The 20,867-nt window shown below is 36.5% G+C and overlaps 1 protein-coding gene across 1 annotated transcript in view; it reads left to right on the top strand.

Annotated features, from left to right (window-relative positions):
• LOC126751715 (uncharacterized) overlaps window positions 1-20,867 on the top strand; it is a 147,885-nt gene that overhangs the window by 69,332 nt on the left and 57,686 nt on the right. Inside the window, exon 2 of the mRNA XM_050462201.1 lies at window positions 6,511-6,620. Within this exon, the coding sequence (XP_050318158.1) occupies window positions 6,511-6,620 (110 nt within the window). The remainder of the gene's footprint in view (window positions 1-6,510; window positions 6,621-20,867) is intronic.

Genomic DNA, 20,867 nt, shown 5'->3' with positions numbered 1-20,867 from the left:
ATGACTGTCAACAGTACAGTGGAAGCCTAGTCGCAAGTCAGAAGATATTTCATCTTGCCCTCGTACACTACCAGACCTATTTGCTTCGCTTCCTTATCCAGTCTGGAGAAAGCAGAACTAACAGCGCAGGTATTGAAGACAATGATATCAATATCGTCGGCTTACGCCAGCAGCACTCTTATTGAAGATTGTACCTGATCGATTAAGCTCTGCAGCTCCATTTTTTTTCTCCAAGAGTAGACTGAAGAAGTCGCTTGAAAAGGAGTCGCCTTGAGTGAAACCTCTTTTGGTATCGACCGGCTCGGAGAGTACCTTCCCTGATCCTGAGGGAGATTTTGGTGTTGCTCAATGTCAGCCGTATTAGTTTTGTGGGGATACCAAATTCAGACATCGCGGCATAAATGCAGCTTGTTTTCGTGCTGTCAAAAGCAGCTTTGAAATCGTCGAATAGGTCGACGATGGCCGGTTGTTGATTTTCCAGGCCAAAAGACACACTGGTATGGCTTTATACTTTCACACAATACGCTCGATAGAACCTCATATGCGATTTTGATGAGGCTAATTCCTTGGCCCAGTTCGTGCGGCCTCCCGTTTTGTGGATTCCAATCGTTGGGCATGCTTTCGTCCGACCATATTTTACAAAGAAGCTGTTGCATTCTCCTTATCAGTTCTTCGTCGGCATATTTGAATAGCTCGGTAGGAAATTAATCGGCTTCCGCCGCTTTGTTGTTCTTCAGACGGGTAATTGTTAATCGTATCATCCCTATCAAAATATATAGTATTAGGAATTTAAAATATATTATGCGGATGGTTCCATTCCTGGTACCAAGCCACTGAAAGAGCAGCATTTTTACCGAAATTTTTCGATGGTTTGATTTCGTCAGCTAAAACAGGTTCTTAGGACCAGCGTTTCATGAAAAAATCAAATATTTACTATTGTCATTTGAGACATTTAATATAAGACCTTCAACTTCATAAGACTCTGATAACTAAAATAAGCAAATTACTGCCGCGACACTAACTTCTAAAAGGGAATTATACTGATGGAAGTGTGAGCGGACACCACTAAATTCTGTCCAAATCACCACATTCATGCTTACCAAAGATTTTTCGTTATTTTTCGCTCACCCTTACTCCCACATGTGTTGTTGGTGACAAACCAATATATTTCAATTGGTGTTGAATGTTGCTCTTACGATTACTCTTTTTTCGAGCCTTCTCCAAATCTATTTTTCTAGGCACTATTTGCATTGCATAACAGCAAAAGTAGAAATTAAAAAGGAACCGGCGCCGATAAAGCCTTAATGGCCATCTGGAAGCGCTGTGGCAAAAATGCAAACCGTCGAGTGAACCAAACCGTTATCGGGGCTACCACCATCTTTACTCTCTCTCTCCCTCTGCTCGTCCTCAGTACTGCCAACTGCTTTGTGGCGCAACGCAATATTTTGAAATAATTAACGGTCGGCTGAGCAGTCACTTTGCTTCATTTCGAGTAGCTTAAAGGAATCTAGCGAGAAGAAAAGCCAAGCAAACTTAAGCGATGCAATCGTACCCAGATTGGTGGGAGCCTGCTACTCCCATAAGTTTGCTTTGTCACTCGTTGCGTCCACACTTGTTCGGCTCATTCTTTTTGCTTCGCTTTCTGCCTCAACGATTTTTTAGGCTTTCGCTGCAGCCAAGAATGTAGGAGTATTGTACGAGTGTCAGGCTGTCTTGGTCTCTTTGTGTTGGCTTTTCCTCCATTGTGGCCAATTTATAGCATTCAAATTTATTATGCCCGCTTTGTGATTTGCCATTTAAATGCGATTTGTTATTGTACTATTGTTGTTGTTTAAGCTTATGCTCATGTTGTTGTGTTGTGTTGCGTTTGTAAGCTCAATGTTTATTTGGTTGGGATTAAGAAGATTTATGACCATATGGGCAACGGTACTAACTCGTGTACGCCGGCGACCAGTTCCGGTATCGGCAATCGACTTGCCGCGTTTCCTCAGCGGAGTGCTTCAAAATGACTGGCGTGTTTAATATTCAACTGTAGTAAGCGCAAGTAATAGTCGATCCGATCCGATCCGACATTCATTGGCGATGCTGGCGGCAGCGTTTGGGCCGAAAAGGCGCTTAATTGAATGATTAATAAGCGGGTAACAGTTGGCACAATATTTTTACCAGATAAAATCGCTAACTGTTAGGCGATTCGTGCCGCTGCTGGATCTATGCAACACATACACACGTATATATATCCAAACAATATATTTGTGTATTCGTATATGTTTTGTATTTTTACCTACCTGTTTTATGTTGCTGTTGTTGTTGTGAGAGCATAACTATACCCAAATGGCCATAAAATCGCGCTACAATGGCTTTTAATAAACCCATAAATCTGCTCATAAATTGGAAATCGATTTTTCTTTCCATTTTTTCCAGCGCAAGTGTATTTTTCTTAATCTAGCCTCCGCCGCCGCTACCGTTAGAGAGCGAGTTGAGTGGCTGCTACTGTCATTTCGCTGTTTCCCATCCATTTAGTCCATAGTCATTGTCATTCGTGCGCTCGGAAAAAGTCATCAACGACATTGAACGAGATGCAAAGTGTTTACTATTTGGTTAAGAATAGCGGTGAATTGAAAATTGGCAAAAAAGGGCTGAGAGAAAATTGCTGGCAAAAGGGCAAAATGAGCAACCCAAACGCAGAAGCGATCAAGTGTGTAATGCCTGTCATTGACTTTACGGCCCGCAATCGTCTTAGCAGCAGCTTTGGGTTTACAATGACAATATTTTCACGAAACCGCACTTTCGCGGCATCCCTTTTTCTATTAATGTGAATTGCGAAAGGTTCCTCGAAAATGTACTTTAGTGTATACCCTACGTATTATATATACAAATATTTGAATACGTGAGTGCGTGTTTAGGTTTGAAAACTGGGACAAGTGAACCACAAATACATTTTTGGAGTACTAAGAACTTTTTTCGAGTGTAAGCTGGTGTAATGGGGTAGAGACATGCTTCTATCAAAGCAAGGTTACAGTCGTAGGTGCTATACCCAAATCCCACTCTGGTGTCCTCGCCTTGCACCATGAAGACGAGAGCAACCATCGTACAAGATGTGGTAGCCTAGCGGTGTGGAGCTTGGGGTCATGGCTTGAAGAGAGGAAGCTTGAGCGAAACTACTCCGACATATTCGATTTAAGGGTTCGTTGAATTTTAATTGCAGCTTCTGTTTAGCAGAGGTGCGGCTGCGAGCGGGCGTCAGTCTTGAAATGACCAAGTCGATATATAAATGTGTTTAAAACTTTATATTAGTCGCTTAGCGAGGTTGTGCGGTGGGTTTTTGACCCGCCACGTATAAACCACTCCCAATGAAAAAGAAACAATAGCCTCGGATGAAAGACCTCACTTTTGATGACGACCACAGTAAACGTAATAAGACTGTGATTTAAGGATATTCACCTGGAATGTCCGATCCCTAAATTTGGAATGGGCCGCTACAAAGCAGGTTGATGTCCTCGTAAAAGTTAAGGCTGATATCGCCGCCGTCCAAGAGAAGGACGATATGATTAAAGAAATTAGTTGAGGCTGATCAATTTCGCAGGGGCTTGAAATATTGTTGACTGAAATATCAGATTCCAGCACAGCAAAATTTATGAAGCTACTTGGATGTCTCCGAATCGAAATGTTCTTAACCAGATCGATCATGTTGTGATAGATGGACGATACGTCTCCAGTGCCCCTGACGTGCGTACGCTCCGAAGACCTAATATCGACACGTACAACAATTTTGTTGTAGCAAAGGTACGCGCCCGCCTCTGAACAGCAAAGCACTCCCGTTAACGAACACAAGGAAGCTACTATCACAACCTACAACAAAACGATTTTCTACTCGACTTGAGCTCCTGCTCTCTGAAAGAACTCATTAGCAACTTGGTATAAGGGAACTGTGGAGCGGTATATAATAGATTCTTCGTATATCTTGGAGTCATTATTAACACCAACAACAATGTCAGCCTCGGAATCTAACACAGAATAATTCTTGCCAACAGGTGCCACTTCGAACTGAATAGGCAATTGAGAAGTAAAGTCCTCCCTCGACGAACAAAAACTAAACTCTATAAGTCAATCATTATTCCCGTCCTGTTATATGGTGCAAAGGCATAGAGTTACGAGTTTTCGAGAGAAAGCTTCGGTGGAAGATTTATGGTCCTTTGCGCATAGGCCATGGCGAATGCCGCATTCGATGGAACGATGAGCTGTGTAAGATATACCTCGACTTCTGGGACTCCATAATCTGAGTGTAGTGTGTGAAAAACTGAAACCCACCGTCAACAAACTGATTCTTTACATCTTAAAAATCTTCTACTGGCCAGATTTTTACAATGCGATAATTCTTGAAAAGACCCGTGAAACCCGTCTGAACTTGGTATATCCGCAAAGCTAATGCGCCTGTGTAAGGTGACGTCGAGAAACACCAAAAGCTTAATCAGGATCGGGGAGGACCTCTCCGAGCCGTTCCGTAAACGAGGTTTCAGACATGGAGTCTTCCTATCATTATAACTACGATAAGTTCCACTGTTTTAACTTATCGTTACTTATCCAAACATTAAATCATCTTAAAATATTAGAACTCAACATTTTCATCATAAGCATATACAAGTAACTTGTTTACGGACCTAATTTTTAAAGCCATGAAAATCATATAATATCTGTACTTTATATTTAACGGTAAAATATTTACTTGTTGGAAGCATGACTTTAGCAACTTAGTAAATATTTCAGAATTTATCAGTCGTTTAGCAAAATTGTTTAAATTTTTTATGTGACAAATTCGCATACTAAAACTGCCTTAGTTTGTACGCAATCTTCATACCATACTGCACACAACTGTTCATACATATTATGTATAATTTCTCTTTATGTGCATCGTATTAGCTTTTATAGACGCTTAAAGTAAATTTCGATAAGCTTAAACCAATACAGCTTTCGCTTTTTATAGAAATGATAATATTTTTATATGGCACACATATATCTACTCATAAATGGATCATCATGGAAGAGGAAGACATGTGTATTATAAGCTCATACCCAGTAGGAATTGTAAAGCGTTCATCATTATTGGGAAAATGACGAGCAGTGACAGCTGTTTTTTTCAAAATTTTTATTTCTTCTGATTAAAGCGTTTCAGAAAACTTAAATATTTTCAAAAAACAAACTAAAATTGCATAAATACTATTAATAAAGATAAGGTCTTTTGTTTCGAACAAATAAATAGAAAAGTAATTTTCTTCGCCAATAAAGAATAAGAAGAAGTTTCTTTAACAAGACCATAAACGTTTCCATTGATATTGATACCTCAACTGTAGTAAAAGTCAAGCCCCAGCTGTTTTGATTAGCCATTGTTTTGAGGCTTTTAAGTTTCAACTACCAGCGGCATCTTAAAGACTGTTTCAAACAGGAAACTTAACAAGGTGCATAACCACTAGTATCAAGTGCGCTTCACATCTTAGACATACAAAGTAACTTTTGCCTTCACATTGCCACTGGGCATGTGCGCTTTTCCTACTCTCGTATACATACATACATATGTTTCTATGTGCTTTAAATTTTTAGTGCAAATATTTTTAAAAATGCTCTGGCGCTTACCAGCTAAGCATTATATAAGTAATGTATTCCACACTCTCTGGCATTACTTGGCATCAGCAACAAATCACATGTGTGCGAAATGTCATGTCAACGCCTTGTCAGGGATTAACTTGTATACACGGAATCCATTACCACAGCGACTGCTTATACATCTATTATGCTTATGAATAATTAATTGACTAGATGGATAGGTTGTATATATAAATGTACTACTTACAAATCTATTGATGTAATTGAATATTTCCGTATGTGTTTATATTTCGAGCGTTTAAAGGGCAGCCATGTCGATATCTCAGTTCTTGGATCAATATGGACTACTCGTATTCTAGCTTAAAACGATATAAATGAATTGTGTGTTCGAATTCGAGTTGAGAAATAGTATCTTAAGAAATTACTATTTTTATGGAGGTCGTTTTGTGAAGATTTTAGAAGGGTTTTAGTTTGAAATGTGGGCTCTAATGGAATTCAAAGCTCAATATTTACTCGATTTATTCATGTCTAGATGTACAGACTAATCAATTACTTCAACTCAGATGTTCCTTGGATCTTTTTTTTTAATTTTTCCAGCAAAATGTAATTTACAGATATCTAAAATTACTATTTTCCGCTTCTTTAAAACTAAAAACAATTATTCGTTGACTAATTCTCTGGTGGGAATACATTTGCTTTTACGTTGAGCTGCCAGATTATCTATTTGATTTACTGTTTCATCCAAACTAATTTTTGTGTCTTTAGCACTTGTCATTAAAACTGCGCTCTACACATTTTTGGGCAAAAAGTTTCCCAAAAGAATAATGTCTAAGACTAAAATATGTGCGACAACCTTAAACTCTTTTTTGATAGCACTTCTTACGTTGATTTTTCTCACTTCTCCCTTTCTAGATGGACAATCTGAGCTGGATGTGCAATTAGTGGTGCCGCGGTATGTGGAGCGCGGCTCCAGCGCCACGATGAAATGCAAGCACAATGTGCGACCGGAAATACTTTATAAGGTAAGCAAACGGTAACTTCCTTCTTTCTAAAAAAAAATTTTAAGATAATGGTTAGCAACAGATGCAGCTTGCAATTTCTGCCGTGTTAATAGTTTTTATTTGTCCACTCGGGGTAATGTACAGTTGCTGGGAAGGGATTATAAAAAAGTGACTTTACGAAAGCTAAAGTAGTGAATGCAAATGAAAAGAAATGCAAGGAGGAGAAAGTACATACGAAGTAACAACTGGTGCTCACTACAAATGAAATCCTGTGTATTCACTACCTTTATTTGTAGGTATATACATATATGTACTTGTATATTAGGGTGGTTCAAAAAAACAGCAAATGATATTTTCTTTTCGCTTGTTACTTTGAAAAACTGCTTCATAGACACCTCTATGTATAAGAAATGTTTTCTAAGTACGAGCTCTTGATTATAACGAGAAGGTGTTTCGCCTAACGGATTTCTATTTTTTCTTGTTATTAGTATAATGTCCTTTAAACGTTTGGATTTACGAAAATATCAGACAAAACCTTACAAAATCCACAAAATGAAATATGTTTTCAAAACTTGGAAGCGAGATTTTTCTATCAGGTAATAAGGACAGAATAGAAAACTGTTAGCCGACGACGTTACCGTTAAAATTAAAAGTTCACACTTTAAGAGCCTTATTTAAAGATGCTTATCTACCAGTTTTTTAAAGTACGAAGGAAAAAAAAAAAAAATTTCACCCACCCTAATGTATTTAAATTTAATAATGTATTTATGTTTGTAGATAGGTTTCTTAAAGACTCCGAATAACATTTGAATATAATAATATATGTAAATAAATAAAGAGTTTAAACTTTAAATTTTTTGAGTTGCCACCTGTTTGAAAAAAACAAAATTAATTTATATGTAAATTAAATTTACCAAATAAAAAATATTTAGTAAACTTGCTTGAGAGTACATACTTTAAAAAATATTAAACCAGAGTTGCCACATTTCTAAAACAAATTTGTATTTTGTTTTTGGTCAAAAATGATGCGAAATGCTGTGTTGTCAATAAGTTCGGCCTAGAAGATACATTTATTATACTTTATTATACATTTAATATACTTATCTGAAAGTCCAGCTGTCCCTTAGTTTTAACTTTAAAATAATTTTCGTATGCCTTGTGTGATCCACTTTAACTAATTTAAGTATTTTAGCTTTATTAACTCATGCTTCTTCTAAATATGATTATACGAGTATCTCTAGTTAAATTTTAACCGAATGAACGCACACACACAAACACAAGTCTTCTTGTGCGCAAAGCATCAAAGGCGCTTTTTCGTGCTCTTAAATTCCTTTGCTTGACGCCTTTCAGTAATTTACATAACATTTGCTTTGGCTTTGACTGCGGAGTAATTTCCTTTTCCTGCTAATTAGCTCAAAGCAGAAAAAAAGTCGCACTAATTCCACAAAAATCCCTTAGCCGGATAACTTTAAGCTTGCTGCCGCTCAAGTTAATGAAAAATACAAAAATTCGAGAAATTAAAGAAAGCAGAGAAGAGTGAAGGAAAGAAGAGACGTAGCAAGGCATTGCTTCAGATTAAGTTTTCAACTATTTATAAATACTTGAGCGAAGCGCCTGTGCAATCTCGTTTCGAATTTGGCACTTTCGACCTTAGCTTTGTGCAACTTTTCTTTCAAGCTTCGCATTGGTTCGACTAGTTCGAGGTCAGAGTGCTAGCTCTTTAGCCAAAAGTCTGCCAGGAAACTTTTTACTCACACTTCCAACAAAAGGTGCCATTGTGGGATTTAAGCGGAAGACAATTATCAAATAAAATTTGTGAGAAAGTGAGCACGATATTTTCGTCATTGAAGGAGGCATTTTGTTTTTTCTAAGTAATTAAAGTCAGACAGATACCAGATTAGTGCAAGTAAAATATTTTTAAATTATATTTATATTCTCTTCTCTGTAAGAAAAAACGTTACTACTTTTGGTGATGGCTTCAACACTGTTCATACTGACTATTTAAGAACCCACTCACGCACAACCAGCTGCCTTTTCACTGATAAATTCAAACCGACAATACCATCAATTGCCTGAATTGCCTGAATTGCATGCTTACTTAAGAAAGTTTCTGTCAGCCAGTCAGAGTCGGCTGTCACGCCGTAGCTTCGCCAGCGTCCAAGTTCTGTTCGTGAATGTGCCAATTAATTTCACTTCAGTAGGTTATTATCGACACGAATGACAGAGGAGAAGTTGAGAAACATATGTATAAGCCATACGAATATTGTATGTTTTCCAGCTGTGAAATTTGGTGCAATGTCATACGAGTATTTACTTACGTGGAAGTTAATTGGGTCATCTTTGCTTTCAACGAAAATCACTTTCAAAGAAATCTGAAATTAAACGACGGACAAATGAGAGAGTATTATTGAGTATACTCGTAAATGACGTGTAAACTCTGAGGCTTTGAGGATGAAAGTCTGCTATTTTCGGAAATCGTTTACAATGGGTATTTTAGTGATTTTATTTTTAGATTAATCGTAAGAGAATTAAAATATTTTAAGATTAAATAAAAAATTAGATAATAAAAATAAAAGGTTATATACACGAAATTTCTGAACTATTTACCACCTTCAAAAAGGTCATCGACAGAAAACTTCTTTAACGAGGTGTGATGGCTTTCGACTGTAATACTTGTCTGTAATTTGTCGTTTATTTATATTTGAAAGCCTTTTTAATAGGTGGCAACCCCATTCAGAAATTGTTAAAGTATAAGCATTCTTAAGACACTTTGGTTTCGTGTCTAAATATTGTAAAAATTTGTTAAACTACATATTAACTGATTAAAATAGGTGGCAACTCTATTGAAAAAAACCGCATTCAGAATTTGTTAAAGTATAAGTATTCTTAAGAAACCTTGGTTTCGTGTCTAAATAATGTTAAAAACTTTAAAAATAATTAAAAATTAATTAAAATAGGTGGCAACTCTATTGAAAAATAATCAATTCGAAAAATGTTGAAGTATAAGCATTTTTAAGACACTTCGGTTTCGTGTCCAAATATTGCAAAAAAATTTTAAACTAATTATAAATTTATTAAAATAAGTGGCAACTCTATTAGAAAAAGTCAATTCAGAAATTGTTAAAGTATAAATATTCTGAAGACAATTTGGTTTCGTGTCTAAATATTGTAAAAAAATTTAAACTAAATATTAACACATTAAAAAGCTTTTTTTTCGAATAGTTTTGAGTTCCTGTCGAATAAGCGACTTATGTCGAAAAACAAAATCCAAAGAAATGAGGCTTATTCAATAAAGTAGACAGACTAGGTTCAATCGTATTAGTATTTTCATTTCTAACTACTTCAACTGACAAAGATAGTCATAAGGTGCTATCGAAGCCTCGTCTGGTCTTACAGCAGGGACCCTAACGTCAATTTGTTGTTTCCTCTGTTTCAACCTTTCACTCACCACCGTTTACTAGTTTTCTTAATTTGATCACAGTGCGCATAAAAGTATACTTCAAAAAACTCGGTATTAATTGCTTCATTTCAAAATTTTCTTTCGGCTTACGTGATTTTGATTCAGATGTCCCATAACTAACATTATAGGCTAGCTTTACAAATTGTGTCTCATGTAAATTTATTTAAGTGAAAGTAAATTCTAAATATTCCGTTTATAATCTGTGTACGAATGTGGTTTTTTGAAGTAAAAATATGCACAAACTACTCAATAAAGACGAAAACGTGGCAACGCCCACTTTACAAGCAATTAAGTATTATAATGACGCGAATGAAAATGCAATGAAGGGGCCCCGCCCCGTCGGCTAATCTGCACAATTTACTTTAATGTATGCATTTTCCACACAAAAGCAACAAAATCCCCCAACAACAAAAAGGTCACAAAAACGAAAATCAAATTCACACAAAAGGCCGCAGCTAATGTGTAGGGGCGCGGGAATTATGGTCGCGTTATTTTAATTGCAATCCGCGTCTAATTAGTATAATTAACTGAATATCGGAACACTCATTAATTGACCAAATTTGCCCAAGAACGAAAAAACTGCCTTGTTATTGTGGCGGAATGGCAGCGCAAAGGCAAATAAAGGTGAACAACTGAGTTAGTGGAAATGTGGAAAGGGAAGTAAGTGAAAAGCTCGTCAGCGACCACAGCACACATGCAACTACAAAAACAAATGTAAATGGGTAAACAGTCAGCTGGCAGGCAATCGTGGTTTGAGCATACAAGGAAATTATGAACCTTCAGTAGGGTGGTTCTGTTGATGAAAGGCCGGTTGTTGAGCACATGTAAAGGCTTCGGGCTTAAATTGCTGTGTTCATGGCAGTTAACGAGCATAGACCTCGGTGGCATTTATGTAGGTTCACAGAAAAAATCGCACATCAAACGCTCTGAGGGCATAAATAAATACTCAGTCTCATATTATCATACTACATGTGGTACAAAAGTAAGAATTAGGTTAGTTTAACTTTGTAAAAGCAGGTAAAATGGTGAACTTATGTCTAGTATCAAATTTGAGCAATTTCAACAAGACCTGATGTTCATTTTTGCGAAAGGAACTGCGAATGGGTTTTGATGCGGAATTGGACGTTTTTGTGTGGCCGAGACTTGATGTTGGTTAAGGATCCCTGAACTAGGCTAGGCCCTGAACTGGTCTAGTATCAAATTTGAGCAATGTGACGATCGTCAAAGATTTCTTCTCCGGAAGGAATTGCGAAAGGCCTGCGATGAGGAGTAGGATGTTTTGATATGGTCCAGGCATGGTCTTAGTAAAGGGTAACTGAATTCGATACTCTGGGGAAGATAAACACAATATATGAGCTAATAATTAAAATGGAGCATTTTTCAACCTTCGAACTCGTTTAGTACTAGTCTCACGAAGAGGAAGTCGGATCGCTCGATATTACAAAAGTGGTTCCGTGTTACTTCACTAAAGTATTGAATATAACCTGAAAATTTATTTCTGCTATTGAGCCATTATTTGTAGAATTTGCCGTAATTAACACCTCAAACCCCAAAAGGATCTTGAATTGAAATCACTGTCTTGTCCATGGAAAGGAATGGCCACGGGAAATCCACAATCATTTTGACATCTAAAAATGGAATCCAAATTTTCTTTAGTCTCTTTAGGTATTGAAAAATAGCAGACTGGGTAAATTTTCAGCCTTTGGATACACCGAGTCGATGTTGAAGTACCTTATTGTAAATAAACTCCAGGTTGTGAAAATAAAGTGCAGCGCGTTGTATAAATAAATTATATATGTAAACTAATTAAGAGACACAGGCGCAAATGGCCCTATACCATGCCACAGGTAACCAACAACACCACAACGCATAACTACACAAAGGCGCTGCGAAGCTCATGTGTGTGTTTGGGGGTGTGTGTGTAAACAAAGCTTGGCCACGGCCTGTTGGTTTAGTTTTGACTTTATTCTCTTCGTTTATTTTGTTTATTAGATAAACATAGCACTGCTCAAATTACCAGGGATCTGCGACAATGGAAACACAACCGAAAATTACGGCGTTGATAAAAACGAATACCGGAAATGAGCAAATGACTGAAGTAAAAACACAAACACGTACACGCTAAGGTAAACAAACAGACCGACTGACCGAAAGTGCTCGACACAAGCAATCAGAATTTCACAAATACAACAAATGGCTTTTGTGCTTGAAGCGACAAGCGTTGACTTTATGCGCATACTTAACTAGTCCATTTTGGGTTGGACCGCGTCAGTGTGGTAGTTTGTTGTGGGTCGAAAGTGGTGAACGGAAGGGATAACATGCAATAATCGGAAAGTGATTCAAGATATTAAACAACCGCATTTCTCTTTTAACACAGTCCTCTCTGCCAAAAAATAAGTGTTGATACCTACTTTTAGTTAGGTTAGGTTAGGTTAATAGGTCGATACTGACACGGATTTCTCTTGGACAGCTTAGAACGTCGACTCATTATATTAGCTAAGAAAAACTCCTATATAATAGATCAAAAGACCCTTACGAATTGACAAAGCGCTTTGAGGCTCTCACAAAATTGTCGTCCAAGTACGTTTCAGCTAAGTCTCTTGGTTCGCCGAAGGTGACACTATCTAAATGTGTCATCCTCAGTATTTAAAATACTTGAAAATGGAGAAAAAAGTGACTGAATATTTCCACCTCACCCTCTCTGTTTAGTAGAAACCCTCACTAATGCGGGAAGATAAACTTTGCAAAGGTTAAGTAATTTAGAAGATCTCTGTCTAGGAATTGTTGAGGCGGTCCATCTAAGTTTCGGTTATGTCTCTTGGTTTTTGGATGGTAGGACTACACAAATCTGTCATTCTCAGTTTTTAAAATGCTGGACAATGGAGGAGAAAGTGCCAGGATGTTTTCACCTTACTCTATATGTCCGGTACGAAGCCCAACTAATGCGAGAAGATGATCTTTGCTAAGGCCAAGTAATTCAAAAGGTCTTCAGTAAAGCAGTGCCTGCTAAGTGTAAGTTAGATCCTTTGGTCTAGTATTACGAAGCAGGTTGCCAATGGTGCTCCACCGAGATCCCATACCGATGTAAATTTTTGAAAATAGATTTTAGTATTTTACGTGCCAAATAGAGTATTTAAGACATACACAATTTTTTCCGTTCTTTTGAGCCACCGTTTCATAGATGAAAACAAGAAAAAACGTTAACTTCGGCTGCACCGAAGCTAATATACCCTTCACATTTGCATTTCTTTTAGTAACTATGTGTTCAGTTTATATGGAAGCCACAAACTATAGTAATCCGATCTGAACAATTTCTTCGGAGATTACATTGTTGCTTTAGAAATAACCTATACCAAGAAAATGACGGACATGGCTAAGTCGACTCAGCTCAACATACTGATCATTTATATATATATTTTATACGGTCTTCGACGCTTCCTTCTGGGTGTTACAAACTTCGTGACAAATTTAATATACCCTGTTCAGGGTATAAAACAATCTAATGAATTGGTAAAAATACCAATTTCATATGTATTTCACTCAAATCACTCGTAATCTTCGTACTAATAGAGCTTACTAGACTTACTATATATATAATTCTAACCTCAAATTTCTTCCATTATATTCAGTTCAAGGATGTGCAACTCAGATAACCTAAACTACGGTTATATACAACACATATGCTTATTTATAGTCGACGCGGTTACTCGGAATTACGTTAAATGACTAGTGGTCAATCTCAGTAACTTTGGTAAGAGTCTTGATTTCGTCAAACAAAAGGAAAGCTAATTAATTCTGAAACTTTACTGGATAGCTGGTGATTTGTATTTCGTCATATAAAATGAAAAATAACGCAACATCACTTTTCTCAAGTTTAAAGGCAAAAGAAACAAGTAAGGAAGGGCAAAGTTCGGGTGTCACCGAACATTTTATACTCTCACATGATAAAGTGATAATCGAGATTTCATTATACGTCATTTACATATTTTTCAAATACCGAATTTTTGTAAAGTTTTATTCCGCTTTCATCATTGGTTCCTAATGTAAATACTCGTATTATACAGAGAAGGCATCAGATGGAATTCAAAATAGCTTTATATTGGAATAAGGCGTGGTTGTTAACCGATTTCACCCATATTTCGTACTTGTCATCAGGGTGTTAAGAAAATATTATATACCGAATCTCATTGAAATCGGTCAAGTAGTTCCTGAGATATGGTTTTTGGTCCATAAGTGGGCGAGGCCACACCCATTTTCAATTTAAAAAAAAAGCCTGGGTGCAGCTTCCTTCTGCAATTTCTTCCGTAAAATTTAGTGTTTCTGACGTTTTTTGTTAGTCGGTTAACGCACTTTTAGAGATTTTCAACATAACCTTTGTATGGGAGGTGGGCGTGGTTATTATCCGATTTCTTCCATTTTTGAACTGTATATGGAAATACCTGAAGAAAACGACTTTGTAGAGTTTGGTTGACATAGCTATCGTAGTTTCCGAGATATGTACAAAAAACTTAGTAGGGGCGGGGCCACGCCCACTTTTCCAAAAAAATTACGTCCAAATATGCCCCTCCCTAATGCGATCCTTTGTGCCAAATTTCACTTTAATATCTTTATTTATGGCTTAGTTATGACACTTTATAGGTTTTTGGTTTCCGCCATTTTGTGGGCGTGACAGTGGGCCGATTTTGCCCATCTTCGAACTTAACTTTCTTATGGAGCCAAGGAATATGTGTACCAAGTTTCATCATCTTTACTCAAATTACAGCTTGCACGGATGGACGGACGGACAGACGGACGAACGGACAGACAGACATCCGGATTTCGACTCTACTCGTCACCCTGATCACTTTGGTATATATAACCCTAGATCTGACTCTTTTAGTTTTAGGACTTACAAACAACCGTTATGTGAACGAAACTATAATACTCTCCTTAGCAACATTGTTGCGAGAGTATAAAAACGATAAAATAGAAACCAATCATATTGATACACAATTTGAGTTTTGGTTATAAAATGGTTATATATTATATCTGAAAAAGATTTTGGTTATCAAATGGTTATATATTGGTTGTATCTCACAGCGGATGCTAAACATTTTATGCTACACATATACAACATAATTTAGTGAGTCGTTAGCAGTAAAAAACTCAATAGCGATTTTTTTGAGGATACGTTGTTTTGCATATCAGTTGACGATATGTATTTTTATACCCTAAACATGGTATATTTAGTTTGCCATGAAGTTTGTTACACCCAAAATGAGACTCGGAGACCCTTTTGTGACTAATCGCAATACTGGGTTTGCAAATGTATAATTATTAAAGGACGAGGTAAAATATTTGCAATATTCCCGCCACATTATACCGTTACCAAACAACACACACGTGATTAGTGAGTTAATATGAATTTCGAATGACTTTGCTGAATAAATGCGCTCTCAGTTTTGTGGTAGTTTTAAATATTTATGCTTTGTGTTTTTAATATAACTGTGTTAATAAATGATAGCACAAGTGCAGTTGTCAATTGGATTAACCGTAATTCCTCATAACACATAATTAAGGCTTGTATAATCAATTTAAATGCCTAGGAGTTGAATAAACAGATTATTTAATAAATAATTTGTGTGTGTAATATTATATGAACCAAAGGAGGCAGGTGTTGAAATGAAGCTAACAATTGCATAGAAGGTTAAATTTTTTGGTTGTGATTGTGTTCCTGGTTTATTGAGTTGAAAGTATGATGTTTTTAAATTAGAACTCATAGCGAATTATTTAAACGAAGCTAATAACGTGCTTACAGAATTAGCATGGATGGTGTCATGGGCTCTGAGACAATATGACCAACTTGCCGGAACCATAATTTCAACATTTCCACAATTTGAAACCGATACTTCAAGCCTGTGTTATAGTCACTTTTAAAGTTCAATGTGTGTTTAGTGTACTCATCAAAGAAAAATTAATCAATCTTATCACTAATAAGATAACTCTAGCAGTGCCTTTTCAATGAAATATCTCAGGCATTTTTACTTCTACTTTTGGTATTTGCAAGCAAAAGCTTCAAGTTGAGTTCGATGCATTTCTCGCTGTGAAGTAGTGCTAAAGACCGTCGAAAACGACTGTTTCCTTAAGAATATCTACTGTTACCATATTGATATTATAGCATGAATCATTAACGCTGACGAATTTCCTACACGGACCTCCCATGTTGAAAATCACTAAAAGTGCGGACTAATAAAAAACGTCAGAAACACTAAGTTTTACGGAATAAGTGGCAGAAGGAACTCTTTTTGTAAAAATTTAAAAGCATCTGGACCAAAACATTCCACTCAAAATTGAAGCGCATTGAAATGCAAAAGTTTTATAGAAACCAAAATAAACTCGTTGAATTTAAAATAGTTCCAGCAACAAAATAAAAAACAAAAACCGTTTATATTGACGTGAAATTTGCAACAGCTAAAGACCGTCGAAAACCAATATCTCGTTACCATATTGATATTATAGCATGAATCATTAACACTGGACGCTACAAAAACATTCCACTCAACTATTCATATTCAAAATAAATATATGTACATATGTATACATATAATCCAACTTTTGCCAGCGGAATGCAAATGTATTTTTATAAGTTCATCAAATGCTAAAAATATTCCCATGGGTAGGCAGAAGTATGCATTTTGAATATATTTCGAATATGCCTTTATAATATAGAGAATATGTGTGCGGTTTTAGGTGGAATTCTAAATAAATTTGTGCTCGTGGCGAAATTCTAATGCCATTAAGGCATGCGGCTTCTGCAAATAATTTTATATAATACCCGTGTAGGTAAGCTTCGCTGAATCCATTGGAAATTTTCCGTGCGACAATTTCTATTTTGCCTCGTGTACACCCGCACATACAGACATTTAATATAATCGTATAAATACGAATGATATTATGTGTCCAGACGAATGTGGTTCTCAAACGAATGCTCTTTCGAGTTAGGTGAAGAATTTATATTTGGATATTGTGACAAAACAGTACCCGGTTGTTTATAAAGCGTACACTATTTAATTATTCATTAATATTTATTTGATCACCTTTAAATTAATCCTCAACAGGTGTAATACAATTGTGCCAACGATTTTTTCAGTTCTCGAATTTTGTTTCACTATCTCTACGATGGATTGGAAACGGGTTCCAGTGGCAATTTCAGTTTCAGTTTGGGGAACAAGAAAAAATCACTCGGAGCCAAATTTGGTGAATGCGATGGTTGATCGGTGGCATTCAATGTGTTTTGCATTATCATCATTTAAATCCATAAACTGTAACTCTACAATTACAACCGTTTTCGACAGATATTCTCACGAAAACGCCTCAATACGGCCAAATAGAACTCCTTATTGACTGTCTGTCCCTCCGAAACAAATTCATCATGAACCAAACCACGAATATCGAAAAAAAAACAATGAGGATCACCTTGATTATTGCAATTTTGGTTTTTCTTTTGGTTTCGGTTCGTTTTCTTCCCTCTATTCCGATGATCGTTGACTTGTTTGCATGTCAAACTCATTTCCTCACTCCTTAAGAGTCATTTCATGACAAAAATTCATCATTTTCGGTAGCATCCTTTGCAATAAAGATGGGAAAGTGCTTATCTACGCTAGATTTTTCGGAATAGCTAGCATGAATCTACTAACGCAGCTCAGGCAAAGGGAGCCAATTAAAAACTTTTTAGTTAAGGTTCTCCAAAACTCTCAAATTTATTAGAATTTTAGTTGCTTATGGGTTATATCCACTAGAAAGTCAGACAAAACGCATTTTTTATCAATGTTTTTTTATAGAGGCATTTAATTTAACCAAAAATTAAAATAATATACATTCATTTATAGATTTTAATGGAACAAAAATTGGAAAAATCTACAATAGGATATCCGAAAAAAGCTGTCTGGCGGTGAGAAAAATTTTTCTGTTTAAAATTATTTCAAATCAAAAAAATTAGTTTAGATTATTAATTCACAAAACTCGTTTTTGGTGAAAATTTACACTTAATTACCTTGATTTTTGATCTCCTTACTCCTTTTTGAGAGTTTGGTTGCTCAAAAGTAATTCGGAGTGCACCACGTCTCGATAATCGAAGAAAACTGTCAACATAGCCTTGATTTTTGACGTGGTTTTTTCTACTTTGAATCAACTGTACCGTGATATTCGGTCCATTGATCATTTAATTCCGGACCGTAAACATAGATCCAAGACTCATCGCCAGTAATAATACGTTTCATGACATGCTGGTAGTCCGAAAGCATTGTTACGTTAACACGATGTTGTTTTTGGAAAAAAATTAGTGAATTTGGAATCAATCGAGCTTTCACCTTTCTTAGGTCAATGAAACCAGTAAGATCTCTAACTGTTGATCTTCGATTCACAATCACCAACCCTTCTAATTCTATAGACGTTTTGATCATCAGTTGAACTTAATGGTCGTCCTGGAAGTGGTTCGTCGTCAATACGTTCTTGTCCTTCTTTGAATATTTGCTCGCGACAAAGAATTAACACCCAAGGTATTTTTCAAACCTTTCGGCATCAGAAATTTGCTTCCGGACACAACATTTAGTGGAACTTCTTTCTTGAATAATTTCAGTCTTGGCAATGTACACATGTCGAAAGAAATTACAAATTTATGCAAACAAATAGCACATAATTCCATTTTCTACTTTAATTGCTTTAACTCCTCACCACTTCACTGTGTTGAAAAGCAACTTCCGTGTGTTGAGAAAAAAATACTACAAAATTTTATGTTACATTGACTTTAACACTTTCCAGAGACCCCACACAGCGCACACTTTTGCCAACATCTGGCTGCCCTCGCTTGGTCGCCGAAAGCAAAGCTCATATAAAACCATTTATAATTCATTATTTATACTCTACCGCTCGTGTGTTTTTTCCACATACAAATTGTTAATACTTCAAAAACTAACTTTTTCCAATGACATGCAACATGCAACATGCATGTCATCCCTTGCCGCAGCTGTGGCCATCATTTTTATTACGCCACTTAACTGGTGGGGATCTTTTTTCCAAACAAATTTTCCTCATATTGCATTTTAGTGCTTTGAACTTGTTGATTGCTGTAAATGCAGCGCAATTGTGCGGAAAATTAAGTGCTTTTTTCCACTCCGATTGACTCCGATTCAACACATTCACACTTACACACAAACACACTGACATCTGTAAATATAGGTATATAGCATAAACAAAGAAGTCACGGCTGTAGCTTCATGCGTCAGGTATGTGACTACCGTTCTATTGACGGCATGTACGAATGCTGAGTTCCGGTGATGGTGTCTTCATTTAAGACAGATCTTCTGCTGTTCTCCCCCTTCAACAGATTTAGTACCTTTTTACCATCAAATGCGTTGTTTTTTGTTTGTGAGTAATTTAATTTGGTATATATGCATTAGTTGTTAATCTGAGTATCAGCCTAAAAGTCTTTCAAAATGAGTTTTCGAAAAAGGGCCCCAAAAGTGCAGCGCTTTTTGGCCTTTTAAAGGTTCTAACCGCCACTGGTACCTATCCTATGGATTATAGCTGTCCGCCAGCTCTTCAGTTTATGTAATTGAAATGGATAATATGTACGCATGAGTGTGCTCTTTCTCATGCCTGAAAATGAAAAGTCAATTACGATTTTTTTTGTGTTTTTTTGTGGGCTTAGTAATCGCAATACTGACCATTGGATACCATTCGAGTATTTGGGGAATAACTGTAATGGAAAGCGCATATTTCGTTCAGTTCGATGAAATTGGGCATTATTAATCGATCCTACAAAGTAATTAAAACTGAAACACATTGCTTGATTGCTGCAAATTAGCAATTTCACTCGATAGAAAATGTCATGAGATATTCTCAGAACAATTTTATTTTAATTGCCGGTAATAGAACTGTGTGCAAATTAAATATACAATTAAATAACAAATAAAATGAATTGCTAACTAAATTGTATCTACCTACATATTTTAAATTATTATTTATTTATTTAAACTATAATACACTTAAAAATTAAAAAATTATGAATATAAAATGGAAAATGAGTAAGTGAATTATATAACGGTTTCTTGATATTTTCTGCTGAAGAACTTGACGGATACTCATTAAAATACCTCCGAAAAACGGAACTATTTTGTTTGAAAAAATCAGAAAATATTTTAAAATTTTGTCTGTAGTCAATTGAGGCTTTTTCCAGCAGACTAGAAACCCGGATGTGACCAGTGAGAAGATAGCTTAACCCCAATCAGTAAAAGTTGAGCGTTAATTTTTTAGCTTCTACATCAAGGCGGCTCCTCAGCATGGGTAGTACACTAAGGTCCTTTCCAACCATGGCACTTAACGCCATCTTGCACATAGTGCACATAAACGTCGTCGGAATGTGTATGGCTGCGAAAGTAGCTATCAGACTCAGAGAATCTGGGTATCTAAAAGAACACGTGTCTGAACAATCGGAAGAGCAAGCTTCTTTAGGTATGGATCAAAGCTTTGGGAAAAGTTTGGTGGAGGGGTTTACTGTCAGAAGCTCTCTATCAACTCCAGTTTCAGAGTTCCTAACTATTGCAGTGCAGCGGACTTACTACTCCGTGGTGCAGCCTCTTACACAGAAGAGCGCGTTCAGGGTTGGTCAAGGAGTGCCTAACCTCTCTATAAATAGCATCGAGTCTCTTTGTGGTAAGACTAGTATGGGTTCCAGGTCACAGCGAAATGGCAGGAAGTTGTAAATATGATGAGCAAGCAAAGAAAGGCCCCTAGAACTGCTATCAATAGAATGGGACCGAGTCGGTGCT

Source organism: Bactrocera neohumeralis, chromosome 2 (assembly GCF_024586455.1).
Source record: "Bactrocera neohumeralis isolate Rockhampton chromosome 2, APGP_CSIRO_Bneo_wtdbg2-racon-allhic-juicebox.fasta_v2, whole genome shotgun sequence".
NCBI classification, from domain to species: Eukaryota; Metazoa; Arthropoda; class Insecta; order Diptera; family Tephritidae; genus Bactrocera; species Bactrocera neohumeralis.
This window is presented reverse-complemented; position numbering and strand designations above follow the sequence as displayed.